General features: G+C 47.4%; 1 protein-coding gene across 24 annotated transcripts in view; it reads left to right on the top strand.

The window, feature by feature from the left end:
* The window catches only part of Pard3 (par-3 family cell polarity regulator), a 512,103-nt gene that overhangs the window by 64,749 nt on the left and 426,494 nt on the right, over positions 1–20,860 (top strand). For 3 of the 24 annotated variants that reach the window (XM_087900649.1, XM_087900644.1, XM_087900655.1), the window contains exon 1: positions 19,952–20,084. The exons of 13 other annotated variants lie outside the window; for them this stretch is intronic. In XM_087900649.1, coding sequence (XP_087756775.1) covers positions 19,962–20,084 — 123 coding nt within the window. In that variant the 5' untranslated portion in view covers positions 19,952–19,961. Of the gene's footprint in view, positions 1–19,949; positions 20,085–20,860 lie in introns of those variants that run through there. 8 more of the 24 variants (XM_087900651.1, XM_087900657.1, XM_087900659.1 and 5 more) reach the window with 7 other exon arrangements.

Genomic DNA, 20,860 nt, shown 5'->3' on the forward strand with positions numbered 1-20,860 from the left:
TAAAGATGTGCAACACCATGTCTTCCTTCCTTCTTGTAACTGTATTATTTTTCTCTTAGTCATTACAAACACACACATTTGCCTTACAGTCCTTGACCACTGGTAGAAAAGAAAATATTATTCTTGCTGCTCTTCCGCGCTCAGTTAAACCTTAAAATGGAAGCATGTGTTGGAAAGGAAGAGCACTGAACTTTCAGAGCTGATGTTCACCATAATCCTGGGCTCCTGGGCAGGTTGGGTTCTAGTGTGGATTTCGGGACTAGATGGTCACCATCCTGCACTTTTTCCCGAGTAACCGGTGTTTCTGAACTTTGGTTTAAAGTCTGCTGGCAGAGAGGCCCATGTTGTAGTTTGATAACAGAGCTTCTTGCTGTCAGCTGATCGAGGTGTGACCAACACCTGGTGTTCTGTAGACACTTATATTTCCTTATTAGACCTTGGTTCAGAACCCTAATTGTAGAGTCACTTCTGTTTCTTATATTGGGTATGAACGAGGGAGCTATCCAAGGAGTGTGTGTGTGTGTGTGGGTGGGGGTCCGCAGTTGAATTGGAGCCCCAGCTGTGCCTGGTGCTGACAGCTCAGCGGGTGGCACCAAGTTCACTCCTGGCCCGCTGCCTCTGTCCCGTGGCCTTCAGTGATGCACTGCGTCTGAGTGTGGGCCTGGCAGCAGCTGTGGGCCTGCCAGAGCTGGTTGCCCGTTTATCAGAAGGCTTGACTTATATTGTAGAGGCAGATGTGAATTTTCTGTGCATTTCAGTGACAAAGCCCAGGTAGCCAAGAGAGCTTTCAAGGGGTGAAGGAACTGGGTAGCACACTGCCTCTGCCTTCCACCTGCCGCCTTCCGCCGAGCTCCTGCTAAGTTCAAGTCAGAAGGCAGAGGTGGATGCTGTCTCAGGCTTCATTGTGCCACTGTGCAGCCTCTTGGTAGCTGTCCTGCGGTGTGCACTGAATTGCATGTTTCAGCAGCAGTGTGAAAAGCGTTCTCTCATGTCCACAGTTTAAGATGGGAATACCCTCTTTCATTTTCCAAGGAGAGGTTCATCACTATGGTTCCTGTCACAGCTCTTCTCGAGTGCTGGCCATGCAACATCCTTTTCCTCTTGTGGTCATCAGGTGTTAATGCCCAGACCTGCAGCCCCCAGGCCTCGGGGTCCTGTTTGTGGTCCTTGTGTCCCGTCTTCCTTTCTTGCAAGTGTTTGCCGTTTCGTGGCCTCAAGTGTTTGCCGTTTCGTGGCCTGTTTGCTTTTCTGGTGGTTCCACTTAAAAACTCAGATTTAGGCAGGGACACGTGGCGCACCGGGGACACTGGGAGTGGAAGTGTGGGTCTTGCCATCCAACTGTTAGTCTTTGAGCTCCAGCCGGGGTGCTGTGAGATGGCCTCCAGTCCTCAGTCTCTTTCGGTTCAGTGACTTTAACGACAGCTTATTGCTTTATCTCCTTTTATCTCCCCGTGGTGGCTGGTTTCATGTCATTTGGACACAACTAGTGTCATTGGGAAAGAGGGAACCCCAGTCGAGAACATGCCCCTACCAGACTGACCTGGCAGCAAGCCTGTAACACATTTTCTTAATTAGGAGTTGATGTGGGAGGACCGAGCCCTTGTGGTACGTGGTCCTGGGGTTCTAAGAAAGCAGTCTGAGGAAGTCAACAAGGAGCAAGCCAGTGAGCAGCATTGTGCCCTAATTTCTTTTCTTCTCTTTCTTCCATCTTTCCTTCTTTTCTTTCTTAAGATTTATTTATTTATTTATTTTGTTTACAGTATTCTGTCTGCATGTCTGCTGCAGGCCAGAAGAGGGCACCAGATTTCATTACAGATGGTTGTGAGCCACCATGTGGTTGCTGGGAATTGAACTCAGGGCCTCTGGAAGAACAATCAGTGCTCTTAACTGCTGAGCCATCTCTCCAGCCCCTTTGCCCTGATTTCTTATTCCGCTCCTTTCTTGAGTTCCTGCTCGGACCCATCTGGGTGATGGACTACAACCTGTAAAATGAGAGAAACCCTTATCTTCCCAAACTGCTTTTGGTCATGGTGTTTCGGCACAGCCATAGAAACCCTAAGACGGGCCCCGAAGAGGTGAAGAACCTTAATTTGCTCGCACACGCAGCTGTAGGTTTTGGGGCTGCTTTCAGGTGGCCGTGGAATAAAGAAGTCTAGATATTTAGTGCCCTGTGCCTGCTCAGCCCCGGCCTCAGTCAGTGCTGGAGCAGGACGGTCATCGGTGGCTGCTGTTTGTGAGGGGTCCCAGGGTCAAAGAAGGTCTGTGACCTAACGTTTGTCCGCGTAAGGACTGGCTGAAGGTTATGGGAGACATGAGGATCTCATGCTAACACGTGCTGTGTTTGCCCGTGCTTCTTTATTTCCACCCAAACTTGCCCTAGGAGGAGAGTCCCTGAGAGATGATCAGGCATGAGTTTGTGTTTTGACTTTTGTCTGAATTGAAATCACCATGAGTCAGGGCAAGGGCACAGTTCAAAGGACAACGAAATGGTTGAACAGGTAAAGACACTTGCTTGTGACTGGATGAACAATCGCTGTCACCCAGGAAAAGGCGGGAGGAGAGAACTGTTGTCATTGAGGCTGTCCCTCGGCGTCCACAGGTACAACGTACCCTGCATGTACACACCCCTGCATATATACATACATGATGATGATACAACTAAATCGATGATTTGAAAAGAGCCCAGAGCGAATCCTCTAGCTGACTGTAGCCGTGATCCAGTGCCGTGCACACGTTTGGAGAGGCGGGTTTGTTTTGCCCATGGGAATTTATAGACACAGAATCTTTGAGTGTGGGGAACGTGGTTATGTAATTCATGCTAATCGAGGTGTATAGCCAGATCAAGATCCCCACCCTTTTGGCAGCGGGCCACTTCTCTTTGATTGAGACACATTAAAATGAACATGTCTCTAAAACTCAAAGCTAGGTTTATTTAAAGAATGGCTTCAAGGACCAAGTTTATGAGGTCTCAGTGACCGACCATTCTTGCTGCAAATGAACGAAAGAGATTTCTTGGTGGTAGTAGAAATAGTTGTGGCTTTGTGTTTGTGTGTTCCTCAAGGCTGCTGGAATCCTCCTGGCTCTCCATCTGTGTCTGTCTGAGAGACTAGCCACTTTCCAGTCCTGTCTCTGGTTTTGCCTTAGCTCTAAAATTTCAGGTCTCTATTCTGACTTGGAGATTGTGGAGCCAATGGCCCCATGTGATGCAGATTTACAGTTGTACAGGACAGTGTGCAGTTAGCGGCTCTCTCCAGGCTCCAGACTCAGCTTGTTGACCTCCACAGGCAAGTAGCTGGTCGTTCGTGAGGGGAGAGAGCTGTAGCTGGCACCCTGTGCCTTTGCAGCGGACCCTGGCTGCTTCTCAGCCTCTTTTACTTACCCCTGGAGTTGATCTGATAAGAGTTAGATATGCACCAGGCCTGGACTGAACGCAGGCAGTGAGTTGAGACACGTCTTGTGCCCGTGGTAGAGCTGGTAGAAAATGGTTCTTTCTAAAGCGAACTCAGAAGTGAAGCCGCCTGAGCCTGGGGCTTTCAGTGTGGGAAAGTTTCTGATTATGAATGAACACGTAAAGACATATAGGGTGATCCACATTTGCATATTATTTCAGTTATGGTAATTGGTCCACCTAATTTAAGTTGTCACATTCATCTGAATATATCTGCTTGTGCTATTTCGGTTTCAGCCTTTAACAACTTTATGATGGGCACTAATGCTATTAGTATTTTTAGTATTATAATTTTTGATGTGTATGTGTACATATATGTGTGTGTGTACAAGTGTGTACAAATATGTGTGCATATGTGTGTATGAAGGTCAGAGGGTCACCTTGAGTATCATTCTTTAGGCACTGCCTACCTTTTCTTAAAAATTATTATTATTATTTTTTTTTGAGACAAGGTCTCTCGTGGGCCTGGAATTTACCATGGATGCTAGACTGTCTGGCTAGCTGGTTAAAAAGCCCCATAGATCCTTCTGTGTCCCTCCCTTCCACACTGCTGGGATTACACGCATGTGCTACCACCAAGCCTGGCTTTTTACGTGAGTTCTAGTGATGGAACTAACTAACTAACTAACTAACTAACTGACTGACTGACTGACGTCTTCACACTTGCAAGGCAAGCCCTTTCTGACCTACTGACTTTTCAGCCTATTATTGCATAAGTTTTTTCCTCTTCTTTCTTGATTGGTTCAGCTGGGTCTTGACTGAGTTTCAGGGTGCAGGTCTGCCTGACATCCTACGACTGTCCATTTCCTAGGTCGTTAGTTTGTCGTTTGGCCCTATCGTTCCCTCCCTTTCACTTCTTTTTCCTTAAGCGCCTCAGGTGCAAACTTAGGTGGTTGACTTTTGCTTCTTTGTGATCCTGCCCTCAGCGTTAGAGTTGTGGGTTCCTTTCCAGGTTTTAGCTGCCATCCACAAGTTATGAGAGGCTGAAGTTTAATTTTCCTGCTCTTCAGAATATTTCTAATCTTTCTGAGTCCTTTTACCCGTGAGTACCAGGGAGTAGTTTCCAAACTTTCAAATATGTAAACGGCTTGAAAGATGTTCCTAGGATCCCCATCACTGACTCTTAGCTTCATTCTGTGGTGAGTTTTGGGTATACTCAACCCTTTTTGCTCCTAATTCTAGTTAGGAAAGGCTCTGGGCTGGGCATGGAGCCCCATCTCTGGTTAGGAGCTGAGGAGGCTTGCTGCTGGAGTCTGTGTTCTAGGTGCTTGGGGGCAGGGGCTGGAGTGGCGCTGGAAGGGAATGGACACACTTGTTTCTGGAAGCTTCCTTCCGTTCACGCCTGACTCTACAACTGTGAGTAAAGAGCCATAAAGCATGTCAACAGAGAGATACTTATAGTCCATGGAAGGAGGGAACTTAACGGGCTTCTTCCTTAGACTGTAAATTCATTCACAAGCTTTGGACAACTTAAATAAATAAATAAATAAATAAATAAATAAATAAAGGAATTTGATTTAACTTCCTGAAAGTCTGACTTCTACCCACCAGTAGTCTGTATGTGTGCGTACAGAGTCCTGGGGTGATGGTTTCACCAGTGGATGTGCTCAAGTTTTTTTTAGGAAATAACATTTTATCTACAAATTTTCTCATGGAAATGACATTAGTCAGGGTTCTCTAGAGGAACAGAACTGATGGAATGAATATATATTGATATCAAAAAGGATTTATTAGAGTGGCATCCAGGCTGTGTCTGGCCAGTCCAACAGTGACTGTCTCCACACAGGAAGGCGAGGAGCTCAGCCAGTCTTCAGTCTGCGTGAGAACCCTGAAGAGCATGCGCTTTTGGGGAAGATTATTTTCAGGTGTGACTCTGTCTATGCTGCATTTGTTTAACTCCGTGAAGCTGTGTCACTGTGCCTGCCTAAAGCCCCTGATGGTCCTAAGAAAGATGAAGGGCTCATAGTGAGGCAGGAGCAAGGATAGGAGGGGCTGACAGGCAGAGAGTGTAAATAGGAGAAATCTAGGCGAAAAGGAGGTGAAGGACCTCTGGGGCCAGCCACCCAGCTACACAGCAAGCCGTGGAGAAAGTAGGTTATACAGAAATAGAGAAAGGTAAGAGCCCAGAGCGAAAACGTAGATGGGATAATTTAAGATAAGACAAGCTGGCCAGAAACAAGCCAAGCTAAGGCCGGGCATTCATAACTAAGAGTAAGCCTCGTGTGTGATTTATTTTGGAGCTGGGTGGCAGGCCCCTCAAAAAGCCAAAAGAGCAAAAAGACATTACATGACATGCTCCAATACAAGCAAAGGAATACCTCAGCAGCAGGGTGGATGAACTTGCCAGAGAGAGCAATGGCAAACAGGCAAAAAGTAAAACACTTCTTTCAGGTCCTGTGATGTGGCTGCCACCAGTACGTGGCCCAGATTTAGGGTGGGTCTTCTCATCTCAAGAAAATTCCCTTCAGGTGTGCCCAGCGGCTTGATTTTAGTTGATTCTCGATGTAGTCAAATTATAGCTGAGATTAGGCATCTGGAAACAAACACTGAAGTTTGGTATTTTGAGCCCATTCTGTTCTGCCTCATCCTGTGCTGTCCCCGTGCTGAAGCAGTGGCACAGTTAGGATCCAAGTCACCATGCCCCTCCCAAACAGAATTCATCCCCGTTAGGGCAGCAAACCACCTGGAAATGGGAATTACATTTAATTTTATAAGAATAGTAATTAGCTGAATTTCAGTTAACTCTGGACCATTCTCCCCCCGCCCCCCCCCCCCCCCCCCCCCCATGACAAGGTCTTGTGTAGCTCAGGCTGGCCCCAAACTCTGTGTAACTGAGGATGGTCTTGAACTTCTGATCTCTTTCCTCTACCTCCTGGGTGTATTCCTACAGCAGGACTTTGTACATCGTCAGCCAGTACTTCATGACTGAGCTGTACAGTTAGCTGTGGGTTATCTATGTCTGTATACATACATATACATCAGTGTCTACATATTTATGGGCTATTTAGGTTTTAAGTGTTCCTTGTGCTGGGCTGTGGTAGATTAAACATCATGGCAGATTATAGCCACAACCCTGAACAGTTACTTCGGTAATAATGATAGTGATATATTCAGTCACCTTAGTTACTTCAGTAACAGTGACAGTAATATATTCAGTAACCGTACTTAGTAATAGAAAAGTAACCTTTTAGAGAAAGGCTAAGGAAAAGCTTCTGTGAAAATGGATCTTCCCGTGTCCTCTGGAGCTGGTGGTAAACTAAGTTCCCATCGTCCTTGACGTAGCTGGACACGTTTTCTAGATGAAAAGGTCCTCGATTTGACTCTTGCATTCTGTTTTCCCATCTCTGTCGTTACAAAAGGATGTGGTTTCTAAAAGATGCCCACCACGCGTGGTACCCCAGGTTCCATTCTCAGGAGTCAGTAAACCAGACGCTTGTAATCTCAGCCCTTGGTAGGTGGAGGCAGGAGATAGGAGAATAAAATCCTCTTTCGCCACAGAGTTTGAGGCAAGCCTGGGATACCTGAGACCTGTCTTGGAAGGCAAAAAAGAAAAAAAAGATCCAAGGGTATGAGAAGTAGTGGGACATCTGTGGTTCAGGTGTGGAGAAGTAGTGGGCATATCTGTGGTTCAGGTGTGGAGAAGTAGTGGGACATCTGTGGTTCAGGTGTGGAGAAGTAGTGGGCATATCTGTGGTTCAGGTGTGGAGAAGTAGTGGGCACATCTGTGGTTCAGGTGTGGAGAAGTAGTGGGCACATCTGTGGTTCAGGTGTGGAGAAGTAGTGGGCACATCTGTGGTTCAGGTGTGGAGAAGTAGTGGGCACATCTGTGGTTCAGGTGTGGAGAAGTAGTGGGCACATCTGTGGTTCAGGTGTGACAAGGTACACAGATGGTCACATGATCTCAGACCAGCGTGGGGCACTGAGGAGTTGCTGAGCGTTTGAAGGAGACTATGAGCTTCGTTCACGGCTAAAACTCTCCAGGCTGTATCAGAGGAACCCTGGTTCCCACAGGAGGGCCTCTGTAGGGTACTAGGTGTTTTTACCTGACATGTCTGTCCCACATGAGTGCAGTGCCCATCGAAAACCAGAAGAGGGCAGCAGATATCCTGGGACTGAGCTGCCATATGGGTGCTGGGAATTGAACCTGGGACTTCTGGACAAGCGGCCAATACTCTTAACCACTGAGCTGTCTCTCCAGCCCCCCCCCCCCCCATGCAGGTGTGGATTAGAAGGATCATTGCTTCCTTTCACCAACTCCTTTAGATGTCATCTCTCTTTGGGGGCTGCAGCCAGGATGGAGGTTCCCATGAGTCCTGCCTGGTGGGTATAGATCACTCTGATTCCTTTAGGACATTTTCCTTGTGCAATGAAGTTAATTTGCTATGAGTTCCTTAATGAGTTTTTACTTAAGTGCACTGGGCACTTAGTATTCTAATTTGTTTATGGCGTTATACCCTTCTGGGTTACAGCTTAGATCGTGTAGAGACGCTTAACTTTCATTTTACATGTTAATACTTCTGATTCTCACGGTCTTTCTCTTCCTTGTGTTTTTTTTTTTATCTCCAGAGTATACTGATTGGCGCGTTCTCAGGATTTCTCTATAGGGTAGTTTGGGAAGCTTTCGTGGCAGAAAACTCCCGATGTTATGTCAGACACAACAAGTTATTTAAATAATTCATATACTTGGTGAACATATGGGCCTTTTTATTTGTGCTTCTAGGGATTGAGAAAGGAAAGTTCAGGAATGCTTATATTATACTCTGCTGGCCAGTAAAATGGTCTCCTGCCTCTTGCGCTGGCAACGCTAATAAGGAAGTTAAAGCAGGCATCGCTACGTCGCCCTCAGCATGGACCACGGCAGAGGGTGCAGTTTGCACATATATTTTGCTTTCGCTGCTCGTCAGTTAGGACTGAATCAGGACTGAACAAATTCGCTGTGTCTCTGCAGTCCTGAAGTCGTCTAGTGTGGGGTTAACTGGCCACAGATGAGTCTGTCTTTCTATTCTGATGAATTTTAAAAATGATACTTTGTGTCAGAATTAGGTATTTCACTGTGAGTAAATATGTGTGTGTGTGTGTGTGTGTGTGTGTGTGTGTGTGGTGCATGTGTACATATCCTGGCACACATATGGAGGTCAGAGGTTGTCGTGCTCTTATGACCACTGTTTTTATCTGCTGAATCACCTGACCCACCTTGAAGCATTATGTAACTTGACCAATTGCTGTGTTTTGAGTGCTTTCTAAATGTATAGCCCAGGATGACCCAAACTCGTGATCCTCTGCCTCCACCTTCTTCAGCAAAATCTTACTGGTGTATGTCACCACAACCTGCTGGAAGTGTTTAAGAGTCTATTTTGTCAGCTGTAAGCTCCCTCCTTCCCTCCTTCCCTCCCTCCCTGCCTCCCTCCTTTCACTGGGGATGGAGTTCTGCCACATGCCAGCTCAGGAGAGGAGAATGAGAGTATCCCACATTTGAGTTTCAAAACTGGAGAATGTTTGACAACAGTGCTGGAAGGATTTTTTAATTTTTTTTTTTTAAATTCTGGCTCCAATGTGTAGGATTTGGAATAGAGATGAGGCAAGAACAGAAAGAAAATCTTATGGACTTCCAAGTGCACATAAATCATTGTGTATATAATACAGACTTCCAAACGCGCATAAATCATCGTGTATATAAACTTGGATCATTTTTCTTTTTCCAAATGAACCCAGAGTTTGTTGACCTGCTGTGTTCAGGCTTGCATCAGTTAAATGAGTTTCAATCCTTTCCAAAGTCCAGAGAGGTCGCTCTGTACTTCCCATGTGTGCAGTATAAAAGGGAATGACCCGCCGGTGTCTGGTCAGGAATGGCCTGTCCACAGAGAGGATGTTGACACATCATGCCTTTCTCAGTGCCTGTCACAGAGCCTGGGAAAGTGGGAAAATAGCCCTGAAGCTACCTTACGATTCCAGTTCCTCTTCTAGAGAGTTCTGATCCAGAGTAGGGGCACACGCTTGCACCACACAGCTTCCCAGGGTCCTCATCTCCTTCCTGTCCCGGTGGCTCCCGTGGCTCCTGTAGCTATGTGTGCCTGTGGCTCTTGGGTCAAGGCATTTTTGCTTCTTTGCATGACAGACATTGTACACTACATCACATAAAGTGGGATGGGCATGTGTGGGCTGTGTGTGTGTGGTGTGGTGTGTGTGTGTTTGAAAAATAGTCCCATTGAGGCGTACATTGATAACTCACGAAGGACTTTAAAGCCAAAGGACTCAGATATATTCCTGTCTTCAGAAATTGATACTTAGATACTGCGTTGTTTTGTTTTGAGAGTGTGGGGTTCCCCACAACCCCAGAAGTGCTTCCCCGGGGCAGCAGAATTCGTCCACATCAGGCAGGAGCTGCTCTGGGGATTGTGGAGATGTTGCTTGTTTCCACAGTCACTTTTGTTATTTCGGCCAGGGCAATCTGACAGCCTATGGCTCCACCCGCATTCCTCCTTTAGTGGGTCTGGATTGGACTGGGAGGTAACTACTGGTTAGCCATCCAAGTTGATATATCCAGGGTGAGACCCGGCACTGCCTTCCTCAGTCTCTTTAAAGAAAGCTTGCCATCGATTATTTATGTCTTCCCAAAAGATTTCACAGCCCAAGACCCAAGTTCGCATGGTTGAGAAATGCAAGGACCGTTTTGAAAATCGTGGTTTGCAAAATAGTCCCTAGCCCTTCCTGAGCAGTGACTAACGAACGGCCCTGAGCTATTGGAAACTTTTAATTTCTTAAAGCTTGCATCCCATAGTTGAGTTGCATGGATAACCACATACATTTTCTGCTTTGTTCCTGCCCACCTATCACCTCTTCACCGAGATGGGCCTTACTCTCAGACTGGAATCTCAACCCACTATAATCCCACCCCAGCTTTTACCATGAGGATAGGCGTGCGCCCCCCTCTCCCATTTGAAATTCTTTAAATGTATTGGGTTCATCTAACCCTTGAAACAGCTCTATGAATCAGATGTTCTTGCTGTGTTTCTCTATGTGGAAAGTTTCTCGATATGAAGTGCTTACCTCCTGCGCATCCAGTTTCATGCCTGAGAGAGAGGGGCCCGGAAGCTTACAAAGCTGAACCAAGAAGCTCTGCCATGCCTAGCTCGGCTGTCACCTCCTTAGCCTAGCTTTGTCCCTGGGGCTGCAGCACCAGTAGATGGAGCGGTGTGTTTTTGTTAGGGTTACCATTGCTGCGATGAAACACCATGACCAAAGGAGCCTGGGGAGGCAAGGGTTCATTTGGCTTGTGCTTCCATATCACTGTTGGTCCCTGAAGGATGTCAGGGCGGGAACCTGGGGGCAGGGACTCACGCAGAGGCCATGGATGGGTGCTGCTTACTGACTTGCTCTGTATGACTTGCTCAGCCTTACCTAGAGAACCCAGGACCACTAGCCTGGGGGATGGTGCTACCCATAGTGGGCCGGACCCTCCCGTGTCAATCACTAATGCCTGCAGCCTGATCTTATTGGAGGCATTTTCTCAATTGAGGTTTCTCCTCTCAGGTGACTCCAGCTTGTGTCAAGCTGACGTAAAATTGTTCAGCATAGCCTGGGGGATGGCGTGTGGCGAGTAGCTTGGGAGCAACACTCCTATGTTCTGTTTTGAAATGACACGTAATAAATAGAAAAATTAATATGCTGCGCCTAATTTTTATGATTCCTGGTGCATGAAAACTGCTCCATTCGATTAGTAAGCATATTTTATTAGTGTTTTCTGTTGTGTGCCCTGTTTACTGTAGCAATAGTCAAATTATTTAAATATTTGTCTGGGGTTGGGAATAGGATAGCCCATTACGTAGAACTTAATATTTTATTGGAAAGTTTAGAAAGTCATCAGCAGACTTAGAATTTTTTTTTTCTAACAAATTTAGAAATAGGTGAGCATTAAAGAAACAACAATCAACAAAATTAGGCCAAGATGGAGCTGAATGGCAGCATTCCCGTCTGGCTGCTGGAGTCTGTGGGTTCCCCTTCAGTACTGCAAAGAAAGCAGCTTCCCCAGTAAAATGAAGTGTCAGAGAAACAAGCAGAACTGCCGCAGAGGTTCGCTTTGGTTATCTTTTATTGCTGACCGCTTTACTTTTTAGTTTTTGAACAACTGGTTGTTTTGGTGCGCACACATGTGTGCCACCGTGGTGTGTGGCAGCCAAAGGAAAACATGCAGAAGGCGGCTCTTTCCTCCCACCCTGTGGCTGTCCCCTCTGTGTTTTCTCACCAGCCCCCAGGTTTTGAGTCAGGGTTTCCCACCCACGGAAGCTGTTACTTTCCCTTGGTGTCTGCATCACCCACCCGTGTCCCGGGATTGCCTGTTGCTGCTCTCTGGCACCTGGTTGCATAGCTTCCCGCTCTGCCCAGTGTTTACCTAGGTGCTAGGGATCTGAACACAGGTCCTCAGGCTTGTACAGTGAACACTTTACACAATGGGGTTCTTGTCTGGGCTCCTAAGGCCATGGTAACTGCGGAGGGAAAGCCATACATCATGATAGAGTTTCCTACCACATTGCATTGGTTTTTGTATTTTAATCTTAAAAAAAAAAGTTACCTACTTGCTTTTTGAAAGCTTCAAACTGATTTCTTATTTTCTCTTGAACATTTTAGTTAAGACTTTGAATGCTGTTCACGATGTTTCCTTTAAGTGTGTTTTTGCCTTGATGGACACAAGAGCCCTCATTTTTGAATCTGCAGAGACTGGGACACATCTACTTATGCTCAGAGAGTGCCATCTGCTGGTGGCTTGGGTTTGGACACCAGTAAGAGACCTGTCTCTAAAGAATTGCTGGAGCAGGAACTTAGCTACAGCGAGCCACACTGCAGTCTGAGCCTGTTTCACCCAGAAACCAAGGAGCTCTTCCGGAAAAGGAACCATCCTTGCAGCCTGTAGGCTGTGACCAAGCCTGCAGCCCCGGTGCCTGTCCATCTCACTGCAACCAATACCCAAATTTGTCTTAAAGCACTGTGTGCCAGGATAATGCAGGATGTATGAAGTGGTTGTATTTTCCTTTTTCTCAGGCTGGGAGCTAGCTGTTAAATGAAAGTTTCGAAAGTTTCTGATAAAAGGAAGCTAAGATTATTGCGGTCTGATTAATATCTAATTCCATTTTGATTTTTAGTTTGGGGAACTCATAATAGAACCAGGGGTGTGTGTGTCTTTAAGGTACTAAGGCAGCAATAAATACAGGAAGTTTTAGAGCATACGAGGTTATACCAGGTGCATTCTCTCTCTCTCCCCCTTCTGTGTGTGTGTGCCTGCATGTGCACACATGCATGTGCACACACATGCACATGAGTTGTTCCGCTGGTGCCAACAATCCTTGTTTGTGAGACACAGTCTCTCACTTGACTAGGAACTTGATTACCTAGGCTGGCTGGCTGGCAGCTGAGTTCTGAAACTTTGCTGTTTCTGTTTCTCCAGCACTGGGATTCCAAGCACTGGCCCCCGTGTGCTTCCATGCTCTGTTTTCCGTACGGGTTCTTAGGATCTGTTTAATTCAGGTCCTTGGGTGTATGTGGCAAGCACCTTACCCAGCACCGATATCTGATGCTTGATTGCCACGATTTGTAACAAGCGGCTTCAGTCCCGGGTCGGGCATCAGATTCTGGGCCCAGTTGTCTTCTTTTCATGCTTTTTTTGAGGTAGAGTCTTGCTCTGTAGTCCCCCTGACTCTGTCACTCTCTGTGGAGCCATGCTGACCTCAGACCCACAGCAGCTTTTCTGCCTCCGCCTCCTGTGTTCCTGTGCCCGTCTCCAGATGCTCTTCTCGAGGCACTCTTGGTATAAAGTTGTGGCCCTTGTGCAAGCTTGTCTTCTGCAATGGTGCATTGCACTGCCATGCATACACACGATGTCTTCTTAACTCCCTGGCTTTTACGTGCTTTTTGTCAGGGTTGGCACACTAATTACACCTTGATTGTGGCAACATTCGCGTTTGTTTCATTTCGCTGTCCCTGTAATTGGCAGAGATCCCTTGGGTGGGAATTGTGATGTCACTTTTGTGTTGATTGGGGCGGTCCTGCATGGATGAATGGCAGATTGCTGGTGGTGAATCTCTCCTCTCTTTGCTGCTAGATTAATGTCTACTTATAATATTTATATATGTGCTTGACCGCCGCTGTCGGTAGAACTGCTGGTGATCTCTGTCTTGCATTCAGGTTGGAGTGATACTTAGCACACTGTCCCTCTGTGTGTCTGAATTGTCCTGTCTTAGTGGCCACACTCTCTGCTTTATCATACCTGGGGAGATCAACTCGGCATCAGTGCCTCCAGGACAGGTGTGCTCAGCATTTCTGTGGCCAGAGCTGTGGACTCACAGGTAGCAGATCTCAGGCACCTGTGAGGAATGCCCTCACCTGCCTCACCGGCTCCGTCTCCAGCCCTCCCGGTTCAGAGCATTCGCTCCAGCACCGCAGCAGGTGCTGTGTGGTGGGAAGAGGCAGCCGCCTGCCAGGAGGCCACATTCCTACGGGAGCTGGTTCGTCCTGCCTTCCTTTCACGGGGCTTACTTCACACGCCGGTCTTCCCACGGGGTGAGATTCTTTTCTGTGGAAGAATAGGGTGTAACTAAAGAAGCAGCAATTTTGGGGTTAGTAAAATTAGGTTTAGCAAGATTAGGGTTCATTCCCCCACACACCCCCAAAAAAGTGCCTTGTTCTCAGGTCTGGACTTTGTTTCTTCACAGGTGTTTGTAAAGCAGGTTACACTGCCTAAAGCTTGGAGCCAAGTTAATTGTCTTTTGCCATGCTACATTCATCTATGTAGTTTTTTAAAATGTAGTTTTCCTTTTGATTATTTGATGTTGATTTAGAATAAATGAATCATCATTTTCCAGACACTTTGCCTTTGTTGCCAAGCTGACAAAAAACTGTGTGTGTGTGTGTGTGTGTGTGTGTGAGAGAGAGAGAGAGAGAGAGAGAGAGAGAGAGAGAGAGAGAATGAGAATATCTCCACAGTTCCTTTGAGACCCCAGAGCTCAGCAGTTGGATAGACTTGCTGGCCAATGAGCTACGGGGATTGGTCTGTTTCTCTGCCCTCCAGCTCTATGTAGATGCTCTCTACAGCCCCTAGTGGTAGGTGAGTGCTTTACCACTGAGCGATTGTCCCAGACTTGATTTCCTTTCTGGTGTAAAGCAGCTTTGTCTGCTCCTGGTGTCCGCTCTTTACCTGAACGGTGTGTGGTTTCATCGTAACATGTGGCTTTCGGGGGGGGGATTTTTCTTAAAGATAAACTTTTCAAGAAATTGTAATGGATTTAGCTTTGCTAAATAATTTTAGACCATTTTCATGATATCAGTGGGATTGCAACTTGCTTTAATGTATTTACATTATTTTTTCTTCTCTTTTCCTTTTCCTATTTTTACACTTTTTCTTATCCCTCCTTTTGTCTCTCCTGCCCTCTCTCCTTCTCTCTCTTCTTCCCAATTTGTGATATGCAGAGTTTTTTTATTCACTCTAGGCTGACCTGAAAACCGTGATCCCCCTGCCTCAGCTCCCTCTCACATGTGTTTACCACCATGCCTGTCCTAAGAACTGTCACCCAGTACAAGGTGGCATCATTTCCAGGAATTTTAAGAAAGACTGACATATATATATATATTTCTGGATGAGTGTATGTGTGCGCATGCTTCTGTGCACGCCTGTCTATTCACAGAGGCCAGAAGAGGCATCCTGTGTTCTCTATCACTTTGTGCCCTTCTCCTTTGAGACTGTCCCTCATCCCAGAGCTTCTGTATCTCCTTCCCACGTCAGGGTTAAAGAGACCCCTGACTTGTTACATGGGTGCTAGGGTCTTCATCATCTTCTCCACGTCCTTCTTTCTCTTCCTACTCCTTCTCCCCTCCTTTTCCTCCTTCTCCTCCTCCCCCTCCTCTCCTCCTCCCCCTCCTCTCCTCCTCCCCCTCCTCTCCTCCTTCCCCTCCTCTCCTCCCCCTCCCCCTTCTCTCCTCCTCCCCCTCCTCTCCTCCCTCTCCTCCTTCTCCTTCTCCTTCTTCTTGTTCTTCCTCCTCCCCTTTCTCCTCTCCCTCTTCTTCTTTCTTCTCCTCCTCCCCCTCCTCTCCTCCTCCCCTCCTCTCCTCCTCCCCCTCCTCTCCTCCTCCTCTCCTCCCCCTCCCCCTTCTCCTTCTTCCTGTTCTTCCTCCTCCCCTTTCTCCTCTCCCTCTTCTGCTTTCTTCTCCTCCTCCTTCCCCCCTCCTCCTCCTCTTCCTGCTCCCTTTCTTCCTTCCCCTTCTTCATTTTTAAACAAAAGAAACCAGCACTAAAAAAAAGAATGTCTGTAAAGCACATTGGACTTGATTTACTTGAGGGAGCATTTATTTCTAAAGTGCTTTGTGCCCCAACCCTTTTTTCTGAGTATTCAAACAAAGGAAAGACAAGTTTTTGCAGGAACGGCAGGTGACTATGGGCAGGCCCGTACGGAAAGAAAGCTCAGGCTTCTCATAGGAACAAACACACACCACAGTCCCTCAGGCTCGCCTCATGAGTGGGTCTCCATTCTGGATTATCAGTGCATGGACTCTGATGTTTATGTCATAAACGTTGTGTGCTGACTTTTATGTTAATTGAGTCACGGGTGCATACATGTTTCGCTGCTGGGACACAAGAGCTGAAATCTTGATGTTCTTGGGTTCAGGGTTCATGCCTTACTTAGACTGCTTTAAAGGTCTTGGGTGGGGTTTGGAGGCCATGGGCTCGAGATCGCTGGAGGTGGCAGGGATGGTCTGCTCGCTGTCACATGGACGCTGTTCCATGGGTGGCTTCTGCTGGCTTCTCTGGAACTCCTAGGCACATATTTGTGGCTTCGGTCATCAAGCATGTTTCCTTGTCTAGTCTTGTTGGCCAGCTGGTTATTTTAGTCTTTTGATAAACAGGAAGAGCTACTGCAGGCCACTCAGGGAGTGTGTAAGGAACTATTATGCACATTGAAGGGCGGAGATTTTAACCAGAAAGATTTAACTCATTTAAGTGGAGTTCCAATAAAATAGTCATGCAATCTTTCCAGTTTTAGAACTTAATACTTGTAGCTTGGGGTCTCTTGTATGCTCCCCCAGTTCTTCTGTAAGTTGTGGGTTTGTTGCGCTTGCTGTTGCTGTCCCAGGCAGGAACCTCCTATGAGAGTTGTTTATCACAAAAGTAGCATTGGTGATGCTCAGGGGCCAGGTCCTGAGCACTGGGCACGCCCACCTGAAGGGCTCTGCCGTGGGCTCTTCTGGCAGGGCTTGGCCAGGTCCTGAACACTGGGAACTCCCACATGAAGGGCTCTGCTGGGGTCTCTTCTGGCAGGGCTTGGTCAGCTCCTGAGCACTGGGCACGCCCACCTGAAGGGCTCTGCTGGGGTCTCTTCCGGCAGGGCTTGGCCCGGGCCAGCTCGGCACAGCTTGTCACCATTTCTGAAAGAAGGGGAACTGGTTGTAGCCATGTGTTCTAGAGTGATGTCACTTTCAGACTGGTGACAGATGCTTTTTTATTCTTTGTTGATGCTAGGGATGGAACTCGGCCTGGGTCATGCTGTGCACATAGTGGTGTGTGCACACAAAATGCTGTTATCTCCAGCAGTGTTTGAGGCTCAGTGAGTCCTCTCTGAACGTAGGTGGGTGCGAAGGAGTTGCCATGCAGGGGTTCTTCAATGCATTTGGCTGTTTTTACCTGGAGAGTCTTCGGCCGGGGTCTAGTGGAGCTGGAATCTCAGATTTGGAAAACTTGCCTGGTAGCTGGTTGCACAGGGCTCAGACCCAGGTTGTTGCAAATGCTTATGCTTTTACATGTGTGTTCAATAGAGACAGCATAGCGTGGTGAGCTGGAGAAGAGGGACCCTTAGTTGAGGAAGCGCCCTCATCAGATTGGCCTGTCGGAGAGTCTGTGGGAGCATTTTCCTGATTAAGGATGGATGTGGGGTCTAGGCCACTGTGGCTGCCGTCAGCCCTGGAGAAGTGGTCCTGGTTTGTGTGAGGAAGGTAACTGAGCAAGCCAGTAAGCAGCAGTCCTGTGTGGTTTCTGCTACCAGGTGCCTGCCATGGCTTCCCTTAATGATGGCTGTGATTGGGATGTATAAGCCGAATCAACCCTTTTCTCCCAACGTTCCTTTTGGTCGGTGTTTAATCATTGCAGCAGGGAAGCCAAACAGTACAGGTAGTTTATTTTATTTAAATTTTAATATCGTATGTGTTTAGTGTTCTGCCTCCATGTATGTCTGTGTACCATGTGTGTGCCTGGTGGCAGAGTAGGCAAAAAGAAGGCGTCGGTGCCTTGGAGTGGGAGGTACAGATGGTTGTGAGCAGCCAGGTGGGTGCTGGGAAGGGAGCTCGGGTCCTCGTGAAGAGCATCCGCTGCTCTTAACCTCCAGCCACCTCTCCAGCCCCTGATACACAGTTAAGTGGTGCACTATGAGTCGTTTGAGAACAGTTACCTCATTTACCCTTATTTAGAGAGGGCTAAAAAAATCTTCCGGGAGTGTGTTTCATTCAGACCATAGAGCTGTGCTGTACAGAGCGGACCTGAGGGGCCTACGGTGTAGTGGCTCGGGCAGGGCCAGGGCACTGAGCAGCTTCATTGCCTTATGATGGTTGTTGACAGGGCAGCTGCCCCGAGGATGCCCTGCTCATCCCGGCATTGCCACCACTCTCTGGCTGTGCCACGAAGGCCTTGTTCTCACCTGTGTCTGGAAACTGCACTTCCTGCCCCTCCCCTCCCCGTAAGCCCCGCCCCTCCCCGTAAAGCCCCTGCTCTGGTGCTGTCCCCTGAAGTCTCCACCCTGTCTTCTCTGTTCCTGTGTGGCTGGCACTTCTCCACTGTTTACCTCCATGGTGAAGCCTCACAAACCTGTTTTACTCCAGTGTTCTCTCTCCCTGATCTGATAAGGTAGCAGTTTCCAGTGTTGTCATTGAGGAAGTCTGTTTCCTAATTACCGGCTGTGTAATTACATCCTTTGGCATTCCTACACAGCTAATTTGTTTCTTTGTTTCCAAGTAGGGTTTTATAAGGGACTTTAAGTGCGCTTGGGAGTGTCATTTCGGGGAGACTGGTCCTGTTTCTAGAGCCCTTGGTGTTAAGTGATTACCCAGTATTTGTGGCTATCAGTCTCTGGAAATACATTGAGCCTGTTTCTTTTAAAAAATATTTAACCATTTTTTAATATTAAAATATGATTACAGAATCCATTCACCCTTCCATTTTCTCTCCCATCCGTCCCCTATTCCTTACCCCTTGCTGTTTCTCAAATTCAGACTCTATTTCTTTAATTTTGTTACAAATATACCCTTAAATATATAATTATAACCTGCTCAGGAAAGGCATGTGGGGTTAGCCCTTATTTAAAAACTCATGTTTCAGAGTAATTCCCCTATAACAGACTGAGTGTTAATAGGCCAATCAGCCCACAGACAGGACATCTCTGTCACACTTGCCACCAGGTTCAGGGACCATCACTGAAGAGGGCACAGAACAAGTGTATGAGGATTGGGTCAACACAGAACCTTCCGGGCGTGACAGGACCGGGCACGCATCAACTCAAAGCAGCCGAGGTTGCATGCACAATACCCAAACATGCCAGCCAGTATTCCAGCAGGAGGGGCAGGGGTTCTCTAACCGGCACTCCAACACCTGATGGCTTCTGGGGTAGGGAGGGTCAGCTTTCTTTAGCGGTATGGTTCCTGGTAGGTCAGCCAGGCCCTAGTAGATGGCCCTATACCCAGGAGTTTGTATGCATTACAATTTACGTAAGATGGGTTAGTTATTAAAAACAAATAAAAAGAGGACATGACGCCGGGGGTGTGGCAGGAAGGTGTGGGTGAATCTACAGGACGTCAGGGAGAAAAATTGGGGCTGTAAACGTGAGCAAAATACATGTGAAAAATTAATAAAATATAATAAAAATTGCCTTGTTTTGGCTGAGAGTAAAGGCAGAGCCATCTCCAGGAGGGTGAGGGCTTATTTGTTGCCCAAAGTCCCCCTGAATGAAGGAAGAATGTTACCCAAATATTTGTCTGGGGAATGAATGGCAGCCTGTGCAGCGGCACGAGGCGTCTGTCTTTCCAACTCCGGAGGGTGAATTGGGATAGACGAAGAGGGTTGAATGAAGACCCGTGTCTGGAAGGGTAGATCTGTGCCAGGAAGTCAGGTGTGGGCAGGAGTGCCACAGAGGGTAGGAACGAGCCTGACTTTCCAAGAGGCACAGACAGGCACTCACGAGGCTGAGTAGGAGGAGAATCCATTTCCCTGGTATATGGGGCAGACAGAGAGAGACATGGAGGTTACTCCCTCTGCTCTGAAGGTGCAGTCCCAGGAAGGAGCATCCCTCTCCTGGCAACCCTTTGAAGATACCATCGTAGATCCCTCCCTTGACTGAGGATAGGAGCCCTCTGGGAGAAGAGGGAGCCCCGCCTGTGGCATCAGCAGTCTTAGGGACCTCGGAGCCCAGGCCTGCCACTCTCCCCGGGACTGTTCAGAGCACCACAGTCCGGGGCCCTCCCTGCCTGGTGCCACGTTGGTATTGTGACAATGTGGTGCTGTGGGGCCCCAACCCCAAGCCGGCACAGGGTGGACTGGGCTGAGTTTGAGTGGAAGCGTCACAAGCTACAGTTGGCTCGCTGCTTGCCCAGGCTTCCAAGGTGGAAAGCAGAGGTAGGTGCCGAGTCTGCCAAGGCTCTTTCTTTCTCTCATCCCTTAGTTTGGGAGTATTCTGTTTGATTTAGTCCTGGTTAGGGTATCCAGGTGTATGGGATTCCCATGTAATTGTGATGGGGTAATCTGAGAGAGATTGTTTTGTTGTTTTCTTTTTGGTTTCACAGGAATAAGCCAAGAGGTGGGTTTGGACTAAGTGGGAGAAGGGAGCTGGGTTGCTTTATTTGTCTCAGAGAATTCTGAGTTGTTGTGATCGGGTTGTATTTCAGTGGGGGTGTTCTTTCCAAGGTCAGAGAGTTCCCTTTGGTCTGCTGCGTTGGGACTCCTCTTTGCTGGCTGGGGAGTCAATGTGTGAGTGTAGATTTTCTTTTGTCAGCTGATAACTGTCTTTAAAGATCTCGTAGGGTGGTGATTCGGATTCTGTTTTGCTGTGTATGAGAGAAATAGCTATTTGAGGTCCCTGATTCTATTTTGAGTTGATGGATTGTTTTTTTTTCTGCAGTTTGGCGCCAATCCTGATGGAATCATAACCTACAACTAAGTGCAAAGCATTCTTTCCTTACACTTCAGGAAGTGAAAGATATTGTCTGATGCGTCGTGGTGGTGATGCTGTGTGTGTGTGTGTGTGTGTGATCTGACCCTAGATCAGCTTCACATGTTGTTTCTCAGGCTCTGAGAGAGTTTCTTTCTTTCTTTTCTTTTCTTTTTTATAGTGTCATATTATTTGTATTTTAATAAATAAATCCAACCAGAAAAACAGAACAGCCAAGCTGCTG

Source organism: Myodes glareolus, chromosome 22 (genome assembly GCF_982192425.1).
Source record: "Myodes glareolus chromosome 22, mMyoGla1.1, whole genome shotgun sequence".
NCBI classification, from domain to species: Eukaryota; Metazoa; Chordata; class Mammalia; order Rodentia; family Cricetidae; genus Myodes; species Myodes glareolus.